The sequence below is a fragment of the Oratosquilla oratoria genome, chromosome 12, assembly GCF_046742065.1.
Source record: "Oratosquilla oratoria isolate Oo_2021 chromosome 12, ASM4674206v1, whole genome shotgun sequence".
NCBI lineage: Eukaryota > Metazoa > Arthropoda > Malacostraca > Stomatopoda > Squillidae > Oratosquilla > Oratosquilla oratoria.
The window spans coordinates 20,830,290-20,849,285 of NC_134788.1; the positions used below are offsets into that span (position 1 = coordinate 20,830,290).

The 18,996-nt window shown below is 41.2% G+C and overlaps 1 protein-coding gene across 1 annotated transcript in view; it reads left to right on the forward strand.

Moving 5' to 3' along the window:
• LOC143030590 (uncharacterized) overlaps window positions 1-15,637 on the forward strand; it is a 24,150-nt gene extending 8,513 nt beyond the window's left edge. The window contains exons 2-5 of the mRNA XM_076193752.1: window positions 1,757-1,906; window positions 3,397-3,566; window positions 8,861-8,958; window positions 13,355-15,637. Coding sequence (XP_076049867.1) covers window positions 1,765-1,906; window positions 3,397-3,566; window positions 8,861-8,958; window positions 13,355-13,559 — 615 coding nt within the window. The 5' untranslated portion in view covers window positions 1,757-1,764 and the 3' untranslated portion in view covers window positions 13,560-15,637. The remainder of the gene's footprint in view (window positions 1-1,756; window positions 1,907-3,396; window positions 3,567-8,860; window positions 8,959-13,354) is intronic.
• The last annotated feature ends 3,359 nt before the right edge of the window (window positions 15,638-18,996 follow it).

Genomic DNA, 18,996 nt, shown 5'->3' on the forward strand with positions numbered 1-18,996 from the left:
CAAGAGACCATAAGGCCTACACTAGGCAGCTCCATGCCAATTACCACTTGTCATCCCCATCCATAAAGACTGTTTAACCATTTCTCGCTACACGGTTAAGAAGTTTATTCCGTTCTTTAACTACAACCAGCTCTTCCCTATTTCTTGTAAATACATCCACTGCCTCCCGGGAACCGAAAGCCATCCACCCAAGGTTGTTGCAGCTTAAGCCTTTGGCATCGTTTGGTATCTATTCACTTATATCACATACCACATATTTATCGGATATTTTTATTATGTGGATAAACGCATACCTACCCTACATGAGTATATGCTTACCTATGTGCTTGTTGATGTGTGAATGCATGTGTTTATGTGGATCTGTTCGTATGTACTGTATGCGCGTGATAGGTCTTTGCGTGTTACTGTGTATACAAATGTGTATGTGTGTATGCATGTATGTATACATCAAGAATTGGCCTCTACAGTCACATCCTCAAGCATCAGCATCAAAGGCCACAGCATCACCACCCAGCTTCATTAAAAACCATCACATTTCACCGGAGCACTATCGTCATTTATCACCGACGGACCGCCACCAAGTATGTATGTATATGTGTGTGTGTATGTATGTGTGTGTGTATGTATGTGTGTGTGGGAAAGTCGGACACTTCCGAAAAAGAGAAATCATAACGGGAATGTACCCGCCCTCTATCTCTTAATGATTCTTTGATGACAGAGAGGAAGTGGAGGAGGAGGAGGAGGAGGTAGGGGAAGAAGAAAAGTAGATCAACTTTATTTGACAGATGCCCCACCCTCACTTGAACGGAATCTTTTGTATTTAACTAAAAATTTGTAATATTGACTGGCAGAAGAGGAGGAGGAAGAAAGGAAGAAGAGGAGGGGGGAGGAAGAAGAGGAGGAGAAGGAAGATGGTAAGGTCAGATTTTTCGACAGTTGTACAAAGCGTCTTTTAAAACTCGTTACGTCATCAGTTTATGACGTCATCGTATTGTGACGTCATAGTCATAACGTCTCAAACCTGTGACGTCACGTTCGTTACTGAATCGGGGGATTTGGTCACAGAGTTCAGTAAAATCACATGTCGGCGTTTATTATGAATTATATAGAAATAATGATAATTATATTTTTTATTACGTAATGGCGTTGTGGTTTCAAGCAAAATTAATAAGATCATTTTGGGGCAGGCAGAGAGATTCAAGACGTCTCTAAGTAATTTGTTTAGGTTCGTCAAATCTTCATATCTTTTTTTCTTCTTTTTAATTTGTTAAGAGATTTTATTTAGTCCGAAAGAGTCGAAATGATAAAATAAAGTTTGATGACGACGACGACGACGGCGACGTGAGTCGACGATTCTTTGTTAATTTCTGTTTATTTGTTTGTTGATTTGTTGATACACCTGTTTAGTTGTTTATTTATTTCTTATTTACTCATTTATCTATTTACTTATTTATCTGCTTTTGGTTTTACTTGGTTATTTGTTTATTCGTTTATCATTTAGTTGTTTAATTATTCTATTCCTATTCGTTTTTCTTTTGTTTTTGTTTTTCACTTACTCATATATATTTATAACACTTTCTTCTCTACCTCCTCTTGGATCAGGATAATCAATGTTACTACTACAACAACAACAACAAAAACAACAACAACATCGATACAATCTCTCTGATGTTTATTATCAATATTCTTGCAGATGCGTGTGTAAATCCTATATCAAATTTTCTACACAAGTATATTGTGATATATTTTCGTTCAGTTTTCAGAATGGAGAAGACGACGACGACATTCTTGCTGGTTGTCTTGATGACGTTGACTTTGGGCCAAGGCTCCTCAATTGACGACGATGGCCGCTCAGACAGAGAAAAACGTTACATCTTCATCAACACCCAAGCGCCCATCACACTGGGTGCGTTCGAGTTCACACGAAGTCGTCTTCGCAAAGCAGTTCAAATATTAAAAAAAAAAATTCCTGCAACAGAAACGGGAAAAATAGGTCATAACTGTAATATATATATATATATATATATATATATATATATATATATATATATATATATATATATATATATATATATATATATATGTATGTATGTATGTAAACGTACATACATATACCAAAGGCTTTCTTCCCTCTTATAAGGGAGGTAGCCAAAAAAAAAAAAAAAAAAAAAAGCATAAAACCACTTCCTTCCATTCCATCCCTATCACTCTCCACTCTCCTCCACCCTCTTCCCTCCCTCTTGTCTTGGCACCTCCTGGATGACGGTTCATCCCTGCATCTCGCCCACTGCCCCCCTGGGTTATAAGCAGTGTTGCAAGACACAATACAACCACAGCAAGGCCGCTTCATTAAATCGGCGACCTCCCCTCTCCGTCCCCTCATGCAGAAAAGGAAAAGACGGGGAGAAATCCCTTCGGGCTGCGTCAAATTATTTCTCATACATACTCCCTCACCCCCCATCCCCCACCCATTCCACCTCATGCATCACATCATCCATATACAACCATTCTCCATTCACCACTGTCTTCTGTCCTCTCTCATCCTTCCTTAACAGACATTCCCCTCTTACCCAAGGCCCTTTTTACCCCATCCATCCACCTCATCCTAGGACACCCCCTCATATTCACTCCTTCCACCTCTGCCTTCCAAACCTCTTTTACTAGTCTTTCTTCACTCATTCTTTCCATGTGTCCAAACCATCCTAATACTCTTTCATCAACCCTATCTCCCAACTCCCTTACCTCCCCTGTTATCCTCCTCACCTCCTCATTTCTCACTCTATCCAGCCTAGTAACCTCTATCATACTTCTCAGACACCTCATCTCAAACACATTCAAACTCCTCTCTTCCTCTCTTACGTTCCATGTTTCTGACCCATACAATGCGGTCGGCACAATCACTCCTTCATACAATTTCCTCTTAGCATCCATTCCCAAATGTTTATTTCTCATTACACTTTTTAATCCACCAAGATAAAAAATAATAATAATAGGATATTAATAGGGAAAAGTACAGGCATTGTTGGAGTATATTTACATAGAGTTATGATATTCTGAGTTGTTTTTAAGACGACTTTGTAAGCCAGAAGATATTTACTATTTAATGTTGGAATAGGAATCTATAGAAAATGTTTTATTTTTCCTGAATTTATTTGACAATAGGATTTTTTTTTATTATTATAGACTGTAGTGTACCATTAACGGCAGGAAATTTAAATCCTTCATTTTCAAAAAAAACTAAATCAGGATTAAGAAAGAAGAGTGGGGGAAATCCTTAAAAGTAAACATCTGGCAACTCTGCTCTGTTGACGTTTCGTGTATGAATGTCGTAATTTTCATGTACAAAGCGATGGATGTTAACTTATCTTTTCGATCTTTTTTCTTCTTCTTCTTCAGGTTTCTTGTTAAACATGCCGATCTCTCTGGCTCTCCCAACGCTCGCCAACAAGGGCCGTTCTTTGAACGACATCGACATGGATATGGACGATAGTCCTGACTTTCTTTACGTGGAACCGGCCTACCAAGAACCTTTGAGCAAGCTTGAAGTCTACTTCGCTACTTTAGAGGTATGTGATCCACTTGCAGTTCGTCCACAGTGATTGTAAATAATAGTAATAAGATAATTCACATATTAGTAATAACGTAGATTTTTTTGTTCTGCTCTCTCATTTTGTATCGTTAACGTTTTTATCTTCGCGTCGTTTTAAGACATTTCCTGTTTGAAGAATGAATGGTGTATTTATGTATTATATCTACTCATACTTCAACTTAATTATCTGCCTATTGTACCGTGAGTAAAATCTAGTCACCCTGAGACCACGGTCAATTCTGTTTATGAGAAGATTTTTTTTTTTTTTTTTTATGTTCATTTGTGTAATCAAGATGGCGTCATGTGCTTGCCGTCATGACGTCATATCGTCAGTTCTCTGCAAAGTCAATGTAGGTCCTGATTTACACACACACACACACACACACACCTCTCATGGCGCTGTGGTTAGAGCTCTGGCCTGCCACTACGGAGGTCCGGGTTCGACTCTCGCCCGGGGCTGAAATAATATCAGTATCGCAGCGCTGAGGGGTGTTACTCCAACTCTCGTGGGCGGGGAGTTGTGTGTGTGTGTGTGTGCAAGGTCATAGCATTACCCATAGATCGGACCTACGAGCTCTGAGCTCTCTTCCAGGAGGGAAATAGCTGTCGATCACGAGTCCAACACGTGATCCAAAGACCAAGTGAATACACACACACACACACACACACACACACCTATATGTATATATAGATATATATATATATATATATATATATGTATTTATATATATACTATATATATATACTATATATATGTGTGTATATATGTATATATATAATATATATATTTATATATATATATATGTGTGTGTGTATATATGTATATATATATACATATATATATATATATATATATATATATATATATATATGTGTGTGTGTGTGTGTGTGTGTGTGTGTGTGTGTGTGTGTGTGTGTGTGTGTGTGTGTGTGTGTGTGTGTGTGTGTGTGTGTGTGTGTGTGTTTGGTTAAATTTAATGGCAAGATTATCATTGCAGAGTTTTTTATCTGCCTTTTCTCTTTCTCTGAGAACCTTTTTCTTCCACGGGAAGTTGTCTTATAATGTCACCATATGACATTGTTTTGTAAGTTACTTTGGGCATGGCTTTACCAAAGTGAAAAACTGGCCAGAACGCGTTTTCACACTACTTAGTGCTTCATCAGTGGCTAAAGTGTGAATATCTGATTGAATTTTTGTGTTTATATACTATTAGTGGTGGACTGATATTTCATTTTGAGGCTTCTGATTGGCTAGTGGGCTGGACTGGGACTCCCGAACTATTCTACTTCCTCATTGGTCGGCTGTTGTGTGACGTCATCAGTATTGTACCTTCTTTCAGGGAGCTTAGATCTCCTTACGCTAGGGAGGGCCTCTAAATCTCTAGTTTGTATATTAAGATTGGGAGATGTTTCTTTAATAAAGAGAGCCTCGAGGATAGGTAGTCTTCTATGGTCTTGATTTTTTGCCAGCACTTCTGTGTTTTCTACTAGAGTTTCTTTTTCTTTTTAATTTCTTTTGTGAGCAGAATGATGGTGGTTTTTGGGGGCTCCTGAAGAGAGGTGGTATGATAACCGGCGTGAGAGCTTCATTGTTGTCATGCCAATATAGTTTGAAGGTTGGGATGCACAGTTCCCAAGTTTACAGGTGTACCTATATATGACGTGAGTTCTCTGAAGGTCATTTTTACTTTGTCTTATATTATTTTTTAGTAGCAGTTGGGATGTCTTTTTATCTTGATAATATATAATCAGTTGTACTTTAGAGTTTTCTTCTTTAAGTTTAATATTTCTTTTAATAATTTGTTGCATAACCCTTTCATCTTCTTTGTAGGCTGTGGAGAAGAAGGACTTATAGTAAATTTTAATCAGGTTTTTGGCGTTAATGTCCTGTGGGATTTTGTCTGGGTGGCTCTTGTCCTGGTGGTTTTTGTCCAAGTACCATTTGTCTAGAGTTCTTTTTGTGATTCGCTCTATATCCTTATTGGCGAATCCATTATCTATAAGGGTCTGAGAAGCTCTTTCTAACTCATTATGTACTGTTTCCCAATTATTACAGTGACTAAGAGATCTTCTGATATAGGCACTGATGGTAGAATCTTTGTATCTTTGGGGACATTCGCTGGTCCCATTTAGGCAATGTCCTGAATTAGATGTTTTTATGTATACAGATGTGTCGTAAGTGCCTTCATCTCTCTGTTTTACTAATGTATCTAAAAAGGGAAGGGACCCATCTATGCTGTGCTCAATTGTAAAATTGATACCAGATGTCATAATCTTGCCATTAAATTTAACCAAAAATGCTTGAGAGAAAATCTCCTGCCCATATATACAATGAATATTCCAGGCAACAGGGCAGATAATGACAACAGGCGAAGGAGAATGACTCCCTCACCTGAAGAAAGATGGAATCATATGAAAATAAGAATACAAGAAATGATCAGTCTAACCAGCGAGTTAGAAAATGAATCTAAGAAACATGTACAAAAATGGGATAACTATAATATTAATGAAACAGTTAAAGAAAATGTTAATGAAGCTTATGATAGAATGATGGAGGCACATAAACAAGCTACGATAAGTAAAAACCAAAGAAAGTTAGTGAACCTCAATGGAAGTCAACTAAAACATCCTAGACTTTTAGAAGGGTTCACAAATTTGACCAACAAACCCCTAACTACAGACCAAAAAGAACTGCTCAATCTAGGACTAAACTGCCACATCTTAAAGCCCCCACCCAAACATGGAAAAAGATTAGAATGTGAAATCTTAATAGATAACGTTGAACAACTAGCTAAACAAAAGAAAATAAGAGTTGAGCTCGCTTTCAAAGCTGAAATTATTAGCGAGTCTTCCAAACAGAGAGGTAGCTTTAAAAGCCAGATTTTAAAAAAGAAACATATAGAAGCAGCCAAACAACTGAAAACAGACCCAGACATCACAATGAGAAAAGCAGACAAAGCAGCTACTTTCGTCTTAATAAACACAGAAGAATACTTACAAAAAATGGATGAAATCCTAAACGATGAGAGAAAATTTAAGAAGATCTCAAGAGACCCCACAGACTCCCTCAAAAAGAAAATTAATAAACTAGTAGATTGTGCAAACGCAGTTAAAGGAGGCATAAAGCTTCCTAAACCTACAGGCGATTACGAACTAGGTTACTGCTATGGCAATGTTAAAACCCATAATCCCGGCAACAAGCTACGTCCAATTATCTCACAGATACCATTACCAACTTACAAAATTGCTAAAAAAAAAACTTGCTGAAATCCTCACTCCTTACACTCCCTCTGACTACAATGTCAAATCCGCCACTGATTTTCTAGATCTTTTAGCAAACAATAACTCAAAAGGCATTATCGCTTCGTTAGATGCGGAGTCCCTCTACACTAACATCCAAGTTGACCGCACTATTCAATATATAATAGAGAGAGTTTATCACAATGATACCACTCCTAACTGTGATATCCCAGAGAAAGTAATGAAAGACCTTTTGGAATGTTGCACCATAGAAGCCCCCTTTATGTGCCCTAGAGGAAATGAATATTGCCAAACCGATGGTGTTGCAATGGGATCACCACTCGGAGTACTTTTTGCTAACTTTTTTATGGGTAGCATCGAAAATGAAATTTTCGCAAATCTGCAAAAACCTCACATTTACTGCAGATATATAGACGATATCTTCGTCAAAGCTGAAAATTGCCAACAAATAGACGATCTAAAAGAACGATTAATAGAGACATCTGGTATCAATTTTACAATTGAGCACAGCATAGATGGGTCCCTTCCCTTTTCAGATACATTAGTAAAACAGAGAGATGAAGGCACTTACGACACATCTGTATACATAAAAACATCTAATTCAGGACATTGCCTAAATGGGACTAGCGAATGTCCCCAAAGATACAAAGATTCTACCATCAGTGCCTATATCAGAAGATCTCTTAGTCACTGTAATAATTGGGAAACAGTACATAATGAGTTAGAAAGAGCTTCTCAGACCCTTATAAATAATGGATTCGCCAATACGGATATAGAGCGAATCACATAAAGAACTCTAGACAAATGGTACTTGGACAAAAACCACCAGGACAAAAGCCACCCAGACAAAATCCCACAGGACATTAACGCCAAAAACCTGATTAAAATTTACTATAAGTCCTTCTTCTCCACAGCCTACAAAGAAGATGAAAGGGTTATGCAACAAATTATTAAAAGAAATATTAAACTTAAAGAAGAAAACTCTAAAGTACAACTGATTATATATTATCAAGATAAAAAGACATCCCAACTGCTACTAAAAAATAATATAAGACAAAGTAAAAGTGACCTTCAGAGAACTCACGTCATATATAGGTACACCTGTAAACTTGGGAACTGTGCATCCCAACCTTCAAACTATATTGGCATGACAACAATGAAGCTCTCACGCCGGTTATCATACCACCTCTCTTCAGGAGCTCCCAAAAACCACCATCATTCTGCTCACAAAAGAAATTAAAAAAAAAGAAACTCTAGTAGAAAACACAGAAGTGCTGGCAAAAAATCAAGACCATAGAAGACTACCTATCCTCGAGGCTCTCTTTATTAAAGAAACATCTCCCAATCTTAATATACAAACTAGAGATTTAGAGGCCCTCCCTAGCTTAAGGAGATCTAAGCTCCCTGAAAGAAGGTACAATACTGATGACGTCACACAACAGCCGACCAATGAGGAAGTAGAATAGTTCGGGAGTCCCAGTCCAGCCCACTAGTCAATCAGAAGCCTCAAAATAAAATATCAGACCACCACTAATAGTATATAAACACAAATATTCAATCAGATATTCACACTTTAGCCACTGATGAAGCACTAAGTAGTGTGAAAACGCGTTCTGGCCAGTTTTTCACTTTGGTAAAGCCATGCCCAAAGTAACTTACAAAACAATGTCATATGGTGACATTATAAGACAACTTCCCGTGGAAGAAAAAGGTTCTCAGAGAAAGAGAAAAGGCAGATAAAAAAAACTCTGCAATAATAATCTTGCCATTAAGTTTAACCATACATGCTTGAGAGAAAATCTCCTGCCCATATATACAATGAATATATATATATATATATATATATATATGTATATGTATATAGGTATATATTATATATATACATATATATATATATATATATATATCTATATATATATATGTATGTATATATATATATATATAGACCGAAAGATATCTAGTCATGTTTTATTATTACAATTATTTTTTAATCATCTTTTTCTTCCGTAGGTGAGCTCCTTGTCATGCCAAGAACGACTTATTTGTGAATTGACAGCAAATCCAGAGAAGTTCTCTCCTATTGGCGATATCCTTATACGGGAACTTAGGTGAGTTTCCCATATTACTATCGACTACCTACTACTCTAACAACTACTAGATACTACTACTACTACTACTACTATATCTTTTAACGACGTCCATCCTCATGGGACTTTGTGCTGAAAACAGTCAGAATCTGTGGTCGACAAAGCCTTTTATTTTTCATAGTTATCTAAATTTCAATTAAGCCCAGTACAGAAGTTCAATTATCCGACCTTCTACAACAATCTGAAATTGATATCTCCTATAGGAGAATTGACCTAAAAAGTGAGAATGACAGTTTACATCTCATCCACGCTACAATACTATTTTCGGTACAACCACCACCACCACCACTACTACTACTACTACTACTACTACTACTACTACTACTACTACTACTACTACTACTACTACTACTACTACTACCACTACCACCACTACTACTACTACTATCACCACTACCACTACTACTACTACTTCTGCTACTACCACTACTACTACAACAACAACTACTACTACTACTACTACTACTACTACTACTACTACTACCACTACTATTGCTACTACCACTACTATTACTACCACTACTACTACTACTACTACCACTACTATTACTACTACTACCACTACTAGTACTACTACCACTACTACTACAACCACTACTACTACTACTACTACTACTACTACTACTACTACTACTACTACTACTACTACTACTACTACCACTACTATTACTACTACCACTACTATTACTACTACTACCATTACCACTACTACTACTACTACCATTACTACTACTACTACTACTACTACTACTACTACTACTACTACTACTACTACTACTACTACTACTACTACAATATAATAAAACGACCTCCGTCCTCGTGGAACTGTGTGGTGGAAGCAGCAGGGTCTGTCTCCCACAGACACAGTTCATTGGCCCCTCTCCCGCCAATGACTGTGGTCGACGACCCATTTATTTATCTATTTTATTTATTTAATTATTTTTAATAATGCCTAATACAAAAGTTCATTTATCCTACTGTCAACCACCGTCTGCTCAAAATCTAGGTTTTGTATATGTGCTGATTTGGGCGGTGGGGACCTGGTACCTCTCAGGCATAGAAGGGCTGATCTTAGGAGTGAGAATGACAGTCTACATCTCATCCAAGAAACAATGCTGCTTTTTGGTTGTTGTTTCTTTTCAGCCATTACCTCAGCCAGCCGAGCATAGAATGCCTTTGCTCTAGGACCCATCCCACCTGAAGTCGTAAAGGTTATAGGAGTGAATGAGCCCTGATCTACATTCTGTATGCGTTCTTCGTACATCCTGATCTTCTCATACTCGTTCCGGGAGTGGGATGCCTCAATAGTTAGGTTGTTGTAACAGGGGGCCATCGGATCAAATATTCGCATGTCAGAGAAAGCCAATTGTCCCCGTGTCCAGAAACCTCTTGCACTGACATCCACTCTTGCTTCATTTGATGTGTTGTAGTGTGGTATCTGAAGTTCTCCCCTCCTAGTGGGAGTAATGTTGGTTCGATAGTCACATCATTTTTGTCTCACTCTTTCTTTCTCTATTTCTCTCATTCGTTCTTACTTCTCTTTATTTGTTTTTCTTTCGTTTTTCTTATCTTTCGTTTTTTCTTTCTTTCTCCCTTTCCTTATTTATTTTCTTTTCTGTTTTTTCTCTTCGTTTCTTTCGTTATTTCTCTCATTCGTTTTTGCTTTTCTTTATTTATTTATTTTTTCTCTCTTTTTTTCTTTTATTTCTTTCGTTTTTTCTTTCTTATATTTTTTTTTTCTTTTTTTTTTTTAGGCTGGTAGTCTTGTCCCACGCTGAGCAGCCAAATGCTAGGCTAGTTTAAATGCAAGTTCTGAGGGAGAGAATATTTGTTTGTTTAAAGATGAATGTTGGGCGCCAATAGCAATATAGGGCTCGCTCTAAGGGCGAGAAAAAAAAGGGGGGGAGACGGGGATGGAGGTGACGACTGTGCGTTTCAAGTCGTGTCCCATTTGGTTTGTTTGCGGGGAAGGGGGGAGAGGAGGCGAGAAAGCAAGGAGGCAGAGAGCCAGGCTCACAGTGTGATGCTCCAAGGCGATCAGCATCTCCGGCATTCGTCCGGTCTTTGTAAACACGGGCAGGTCCTGACCCGTGCCCTTAATTGGCGGAAGGTCAAATTCGATGCGTGGGAAGTCGGACGCAAAACGTTCATGCGCTACTGACTCACGAAGACAGAGGGTATGGGGGGCTAGTACCACACGTGAGTTCCTCATAGAGTTCAGCGTTCATCATCACGTGGTTAGAAGAGGCTCTGGTTGAGTCATCGCTGGGATTCATGCTGGTACTGCACGTGAGTTCCTCAAGGAGGCTTTGTCCCACCCGTGGGGAGATTTGGTTGATCCCACGCAGCCGAGCGGCACATGAGCGATTCCCTTGGGGTCCTCCGGGGTCAAAGGTCGTGGGACGGTGAAATGAGGGAGGAGGACCAAGGAGTGAGGACTAGAAGTGATGGCAATTTCCAAACACGCCCCCACGGAAATCTAGGCTGGAAGTGAAGTCGTGTGGTGCCTCAACAAGAAGTCGTCATGGGAGTTGTCCTCACGACGGGGCCGAAAATTGAAGGTGGAGGTAGACTTGGCCATCAGACTGCAGGGGTAGCAGCAGACGGCAGTCCGTCTACCACAGGGTAGTAACCCTCGGGGCCCTCGGCTGGCTACCCCCGTGGGACCAGAGTTGTCCTGTACGTCTTGGATGACGTCGGAAAGGTTGGTGTATCTCGAAAGGCTGCTCAGAGGATATTGTGCCTGGAACGCGTCCTGGGATCACGTCGCACGATGGCAATGGTAGAATGGTTGCAGCATCTTCCTGAAAAGACAGATGCCTGAGAATGATCGTGGTTAACGGAGGGGGCGTTAGGCCACCCAGGGCGTCGTGGACTTGACAGTCGAGGTCGCCAGTCATTAGCTTAACCGGAGTCGAGGTGCAGGACCTTGTGATCTCTGTTGAACGTGTGGGTGGGTCGAGGTGCAGGACCTTGTGATCTCTGTTGAACGTGTGGGTGGGTCAAGGTGAGGACGCTCATAGCTCTAGTTTGCTAAAGGATCTAGTGGCGGTGACATTAGACCACGAATATACCTGTGTAGGCAGTCGTGCTGGCAGTCGGCAGACCTGGTAGGCAGCGATGGCAGTCGAGCTGGTGGGCAGGTGAACTGGCAGTCGGGCTGGCAGATGAAGACGGCAGGCGATCTGGTAGACAAATGGCGACAGTCGGCGGCAGTCGAGCGGTAGTAGATACCTGTGATACGCGAGAGTGTAGGCAGTCGAACTGGCAGTCGCAGACTCGGCAGGTAGCAGCGGCAGACGATCTGGCAGGTCAAGTAGCGGCAGTCGAGCGGCAGGCAGCAGTGGCAAACAACCTGGCAGATCAAGTAGCGACAGTCGAACTTCACCAATCGAGCGGCGGCTGTCGATCTGATGGTAGTCGAGAGGCAGGCAGCGATAGAGCTGGGAATCGGGGGCCCCACGTTGGGCGCCAGATGTTAGGTTGTAGTCTTGCCCCACGTTGGTCGACGAATGTTAGGCTGGTAGTTTTGCCCCATGTTGGGCAGCCAAATGTTAAGCTATAGTCTTGCCCCCCGTTGGCCAGTCAAATGTTAGGCTAGTTTGAAGGCAAACTCTGATGGGAGAATATTTGTTTATTTAGAGATTGGGCGCCAAATGATGAGGGCTCCTTTTATTGCAAGAAAAGGGAGGGAAGAGACGGTGAGGAAGGTGGCAACTGTGTGTATCAAGTCGTGTTCTAACTTGGTCTGTTTGCGGGGGAGGAGGGAGGAGGTGAGAAAACAAGTAGACAGCAATCCAGACTCACAGTATGATGCTCCGTGGCGATCTGAATCTTCGGCGTTCGTCCGGTCTTTATATACACGGGCAGGTCATGACCCTTGCTCCTAATTGGCGTGAGGTCAAAGTGTGATGCATGGGAAGTCGGACGCAAAATCTTCTCATGCCGGTGACTAACTAGGTATTGGAGTGTTCATTCCTCAACGAATTCATTGTGCATTCTCACGTAGCTGGTCGAGGTACAGGTCGCTGGCTGATGTTGGTACTGCACGTGTGTTCCTCAAGTAGGTTTTTCTGGTTCACGCGGTTGGTCGAGGCGCTGGTTAGTCATCGCTGGGACCCGACAGCGTCTGTCGTAGGCCGGTGAACTGCGCATGCGTTTCCTCAAGGTAAAAATATTTTGGCGAAATGTTATTTGGCGAAAATATATCTGCGATTTTAGGGCGAAACATAATTAGGTAAATAAAAAAAAGGGGGGGGGCGAATTGGACAAAATTATTTTTGGCGAAAAAAAAAGCGGCGAATTGTAATTCGACGTAACGTGAAAATCACTCCATTCCACCTTTTCTTGTCCACAGGCAAAGCAACGGTCCGGTGAAGATGAGCCCGGATAATCTCATGTGGAGATACATGGCAGCAGCGCGTCACGGCTTCGCCTCTACGGCCGAGGAGTGCGGGAGGACCTTCCCGAAGTGCTCACTGGGAGCAGAGAACATCTTCAACATGCCCGTTCTCAAAGTGTGGCAGTACCTTGCCTCCAAGCTCAACCTTCAGCTTCAGTGAGGAGAAGAAGGAGAAAGAGAAGAAGAGGAAGAGGAAGAGGAAGCTTCAGTGGGGAAGGGGAGGTGAAGGAGAAAGGAGAGGAAGAGGAGGAAATGGAAGTGGAAGTTTTAGTGAGGAAGAGGAGGAAAAGGAAGTGGAAGTTTTAGTGAGGAAGAGGAGGAAAAGGAAGTGGAAGTTTTAGTGAGGAAGAGGAGGAAAAGGAAGTGGAAGTTTTAGTGAGGAAGAAGAGGAAATGGAAGTGGAAGTTTTAGTGAGGAAGAGGAGGAAAAGGAAGTGGAAGTTTTAGTGAGGAAGAGGAGGAAATGGAAGTGGAAGTTTTAGTGAGGAAGAAGAGGAAATGGAAGTGGAAGTTTGAGTGAGGAAGAGGAGGAAATGGAAGTGGAAGTTTGAGTGAGGAAGAGGAGGAAATGGAAGTGGAAGTTTTAGTGAGGAAGAGGAGGAAAAGGAAGAGGAATCTTCAATGAGGAAGAGGTGGAGAAGGAGAAGGAAGAGGAAAGGAGGAGAAGGAGGAGTAAGAGGAAGAGAAGGAGGGTGCGGTGATTTCTGAGATAGGTGACAAAGAAAGGGAGTCGTTAGGTTCTCCTGTAGTATCTTGTTTATCAAGTTTTATGCATTTTTTCGATGTCTTATTTTGTTTTGTTTTGTTGTTATGTCATGATGTTCTTCCAGTGTAAGTATTATCATGATAACAATTCTAATTCTTACATAGCATTTACATCACAATGGTTGTCAAGAAAATATCCGTGATATCTATCTTTTGTGTATAATAATTATTTGTTTAGAGTATTTATTGGGGTCTAGATCTTTGTATCTTTCACAAGAGAAACACTACATTCGTTTCCTTAGCTAGAGAATATAAGGATTTTATGTGAAAAGATGAGAACCATTCTAGATGTAGCCTCACTAGTGTTCTAGATATCTACACTTCTTCTCCACCGGAGGCGTGATCTATCGCTTCCGAATAGGGTAAAAACTATTAGTGGCCAGTATAGATATTAGTCTTAAACATTCCTGGTATCTGTTGCATGCCTCACTGTATACCATACGGTGGCAATCATAATGTACCACAGCGGTAATCATCTTGCTGGACAAGACCCGCCTTCCTGTGGCTGGTGGATAGGAGAGGAGAGAGAGTTCTGATAATTATGCCGAGGGCACTCGGGTGTAACGTGGTATGTACTGTATTTCATCAAATCCTTTATGCAGGCTAGTCTTCCGACAAGTGTTTGTGTCATTTTGACATTTGGAAATAAACTCTCCTACTGGGATTCGAACCCTCGCCAGAGCGGCTTGCTTCGTAAAAGGCGAGGACCATACCGTCACTCCACCACGACCCTTCAAAATGACACAAACACTTGTCGGAAGACTAGCCTGCATAAAGGATTTGATGAAATACAGTACATACCACGTTACACCCAAGTGCCCTCGGCAGAATGATTAGTCCGTGAACTAATTCGTTCAGAGTTCTGATCGTTGGATAATGGAAGGCATGGGGCATTTTCATTGCCACAGGTGATAGGAAAAGATAGTGCGTTTACTAACCTGAAGAACTAATGGCATAAATGGGTTATCACACACGGCTTTCACGGGCTTTCACGGGCTTCATTTGAGTAAAAGCGACTTCGGTTACAATATTATATTTTTTTCAAATCTCCACTTATCAAATCATCTTCCCGTCATATATATTAAGGCTAGATGATGAACTAAGATACTATAAACCTATACGAATTTTAGACATAATGTTTAAATATTCTTAGAGAAATCTAGATTTCTGTAATCGGAGTCATATTCTAGTTATTCAAATGGAGGTTAGAGGTAAGGTGTTGGAGGAAAATTAGCCTAGTGTGATAACCCATTTATGCAGCCACTTGGCTTGTAGCCATGAGAGTATAATCTTTACTTGCAGACAGCGTAAGGAGTGTGTTAGTTGGTGAAATTAAAAATAGAGATTAGCAGGAGATCCTGCATGCGGATTTCTTTAGGAACATTTGTCTCTAACGCTGCAGTCCACAAGTCACTGATCTTAATCCATTAAACTCCGATGACAAGATGTCTTGTCATTTGGTCAAATAAAACAAAAAATCATAAAACACCAAAATGTTTGATCAAACAGCACCAGAAAAATATGACGTCAGTCCTCCTCGCTTCGCTCGCGAGCGAGCGAAGCGAGGAGGACGACTGACGTCATATTTTTCTGGTGCTGTTTGATCAAACATTTTGGTGTTTTATGATTTTTTGTTTTATTTGACCAAATGACAAGAATCTTGTCATCGTAGTTGGGTTAACACAAGAGAAGAACACTCTGTTCTTTCCACACTGGCGAGACGGTAACATACTGTGGATCTTATTTCTTGGTCTGGGTCGTTTTGTTAGGACTAAAATCAAAGTCTTCTTTTATTTCTGGACAGTTTAGCGTAGAGACCTGGATTCATTCTCTCTAAAAACCTCCCGTGAGGGAAGTAGTTAGAATTCTCTCCTATCAGGCTTTATATTGTCGGGGCAAAACTTAGATCAAGGAGACCGAGAACGTGTCGAAGATTCGGCTGTTGCTAGTCATCATTGCAGCTGGGATATTACCTCATCGTCATTCCTTAAGAACGCGAGTCTAAAGGCTGATCTGTAGTACCCTGTTCTGGTGATCATCCTCCCGAGCAGGTACATTTGATAAGACACAAAACCACCCAAATTTATTATAAACGCTCTGACAACAATGATGACGTCATGTCGTTAGAGATTGTCCTTCAAAGTGACTGAAATTCCTTTAATCTTAACCTAGGTGGGATTTCTAAGAAAATATTATATTAACAATAAGTATATAATTTTAGAAATGCACATACTAACACGTGGAAAACGAAACAATACTATTTGGATTATAGGCCGGATTATAGGCCGGCTATTTAACATCACTGAAGAAAATCTCAACCAGGATTAAGATCAACAAACCAGCTAAGACCAAGATATGGTTATGGCGAGTAGACTTGCACGTTGTTTTGCCACCCTTTAATGCAGGTTTAGATATTTATTTATTCATTCTTATGTACAATCCGTATTCCAGGCACTGGATTCTCCACCCCTGGAGGGCATTACTGTCAGCACAAATCGATTAAAGATAATAAACAAGATCCAACGAGTGCTTTATTCCAATTCCCTGGGAGTCTTCCAAGTTACTGCAGACAGACATGCAAAAGATCTTCCGAAAGATTGCATATTTTAATTGTTATTTACATTGTTATAGTTTTAATTTATTATTAATATGATTTTTTTTTTTTTTTTTTTTTTTTTTTTTTTTTTTTTTGCATCCGACCTAGATATGGATCAAAAGGTCTCCTGTCGGCATGCTTTGCCTTTGTAATCCTTTGTAATATCGTCAGTCTTTGCCGCACATGCATCTTCTTGCAGATCTAGGAATTGGAAATGTCTGGTACTAGAGGGGTCTGGGAGTAGAGGGGTTTTGGAGTATAGAGATCTTGGAGTGGAAGGATCTGACATTGCAGGGGTCTGGGAGTGGGGGAGCCTAGGAGTGGAGTGGTTTGAGAGTGGAGGTGTTTGGGAGTGAAGGGGGTCTGCAAGTAGAGGGATTTGGGTGTGGAAGGGACTGGGAGTGGAGGAGTCTGGGGCGTGGAGGGATTTGCGTGTGGATGGATCTGGGAGTGGAGGAGTTTAGGAGTGGAAGGGTCTGGGAATGGAGGAGTTTAGGAGTGGAAGGGTCTGGTAGTGGAGGGGTTTGGGAGTGGAAGAGTGTTAGTGGAGGGATTTGGGAGTGAAAAGTCCTGGAAGTGGAGTAGTATGGGCGTGGAGGTGTCTGGTAATTGAATGGTCTGGAACTGGAGGAGTCTAGGAGTGGCGAGATTTGGAAGTGGGAGTGTTTGGGAGTGGAGGAACCTAGGAGTGAAATGGTCTAGGAGCGGAGGGGTTTGGGATTGGAGAGATTTTGGAGTGGCAGGGTCTGGCCAAGGAAGGGTCTAGGAGTGGAAAAGTGTGGCGTGGAAGGGTCTAGGAGTGGAAGGGTCTAGGAGTGGAAGGGTCTGGGAGTGATGGGGTCAGGGAGTGGAGGAGTCTGGAAGTAGATGGGTCTGGGAGTTTAGAGGTCTAGGTGTGTAGCGGTCTTGGACTCGAGGGGTCTGGGAGTGGAGAGGTATGAAAGTGGATGAGTCTGGGAGTGGAGTGGCGTGGAAGTTGAAGAGTCAGGGAGTGGAGGAATCTGGAAGTGGATGGGCCTTTATTAAAGGGGTCTGGGAGTGGAGGAATCTAGGAGTGGTGGAGCCTGGGAGTGGAGGAATCTGGGACTGGAGGAAGGGGTCTGGAAGTGGAGGAATCTAGGAGAAGAAGGTCTGAGAGTGGAGAATTTGGGAGTAGATGAGTCTGGGAGTGAAGAGGTGTGGACATGGAAGGGCCTGGGAGTGGAGGGGTGTGGGCGTGAAAGGGCCTGGGAGTGGAGGGGTGTGGGCGTGGAAGGACCTGGAAGTGGAGGGGTGTGGAAGAGTGTAGGAGTGGAGGGGTGTGGGCGTGGAAGGGGTTGGGATTGGATGGGTGGTTAGAATTCCGTCTTTCCCTTGTGTTGATGTTCTCCATCATCCAAATCATATATGTATATATTGATGGTGTATTGGTTTAACCCATTCAACTCCGATGACAAGATGTCTTGTCATTTGGTCAAATAAAACAAAAAATCATAAAACACCAAAATGTTTGATCAAACACCAGAAAAATATGACGTCAGTCCTCGCTTCGCTGCGAGCGAAGCGAGGATTGACGTCATATTTTTCTGGTGTTTGATCAAACATTTTGGTGTTTTATGATTTTTTGTTTTATTTGACCAAATGACAAGACATCTTGTCATCGGAGTTGAATGGGTTAAGTCACTCGGCACTAGTAACGTTCTCGCCGCATGGGTTCGAGTCCTTGGGCGTACCACGTTACCATTTCTGCATGCGTCTATATGACTTAGAATTAAAGTGCATTGTGCTTGATAAAACGTATCTCTAAACACTGGGACCCATTCAGTGTCGTACAAATACATTCCCGCGTTCGTACACTTACCATATGCATTATCATAGTGGAGATGGGTTAAACGCAAAACTTTCGTGTATGTGTATGGACTCGAGCATACAGATATATAAGAAAAGTTGCGCTTAGCTTATATCTCTCTTGATGGTGTATTGGTTTAAGTCACTCGGCACTAAAAACGTTCTCGCCGCATGGGTTCGAGTCCTTGGGCGTACCACGTTACCATTTCTGCATGCGTCTATATGACTTAGAATTAAAGTGCATTGTGGTTGATAAAACATACATATATATATAAATATATATATATATATGTTAGGCTAAGTTAGGATAAGTTAGGTTAAGTTAGGTTACGTTAGGCTAGGTTAGGATAATTAGGTTAAGTTAGTTTAGAATAGATTAGGATAGGTTCGAATAGGTTAGGTTAGGTTAG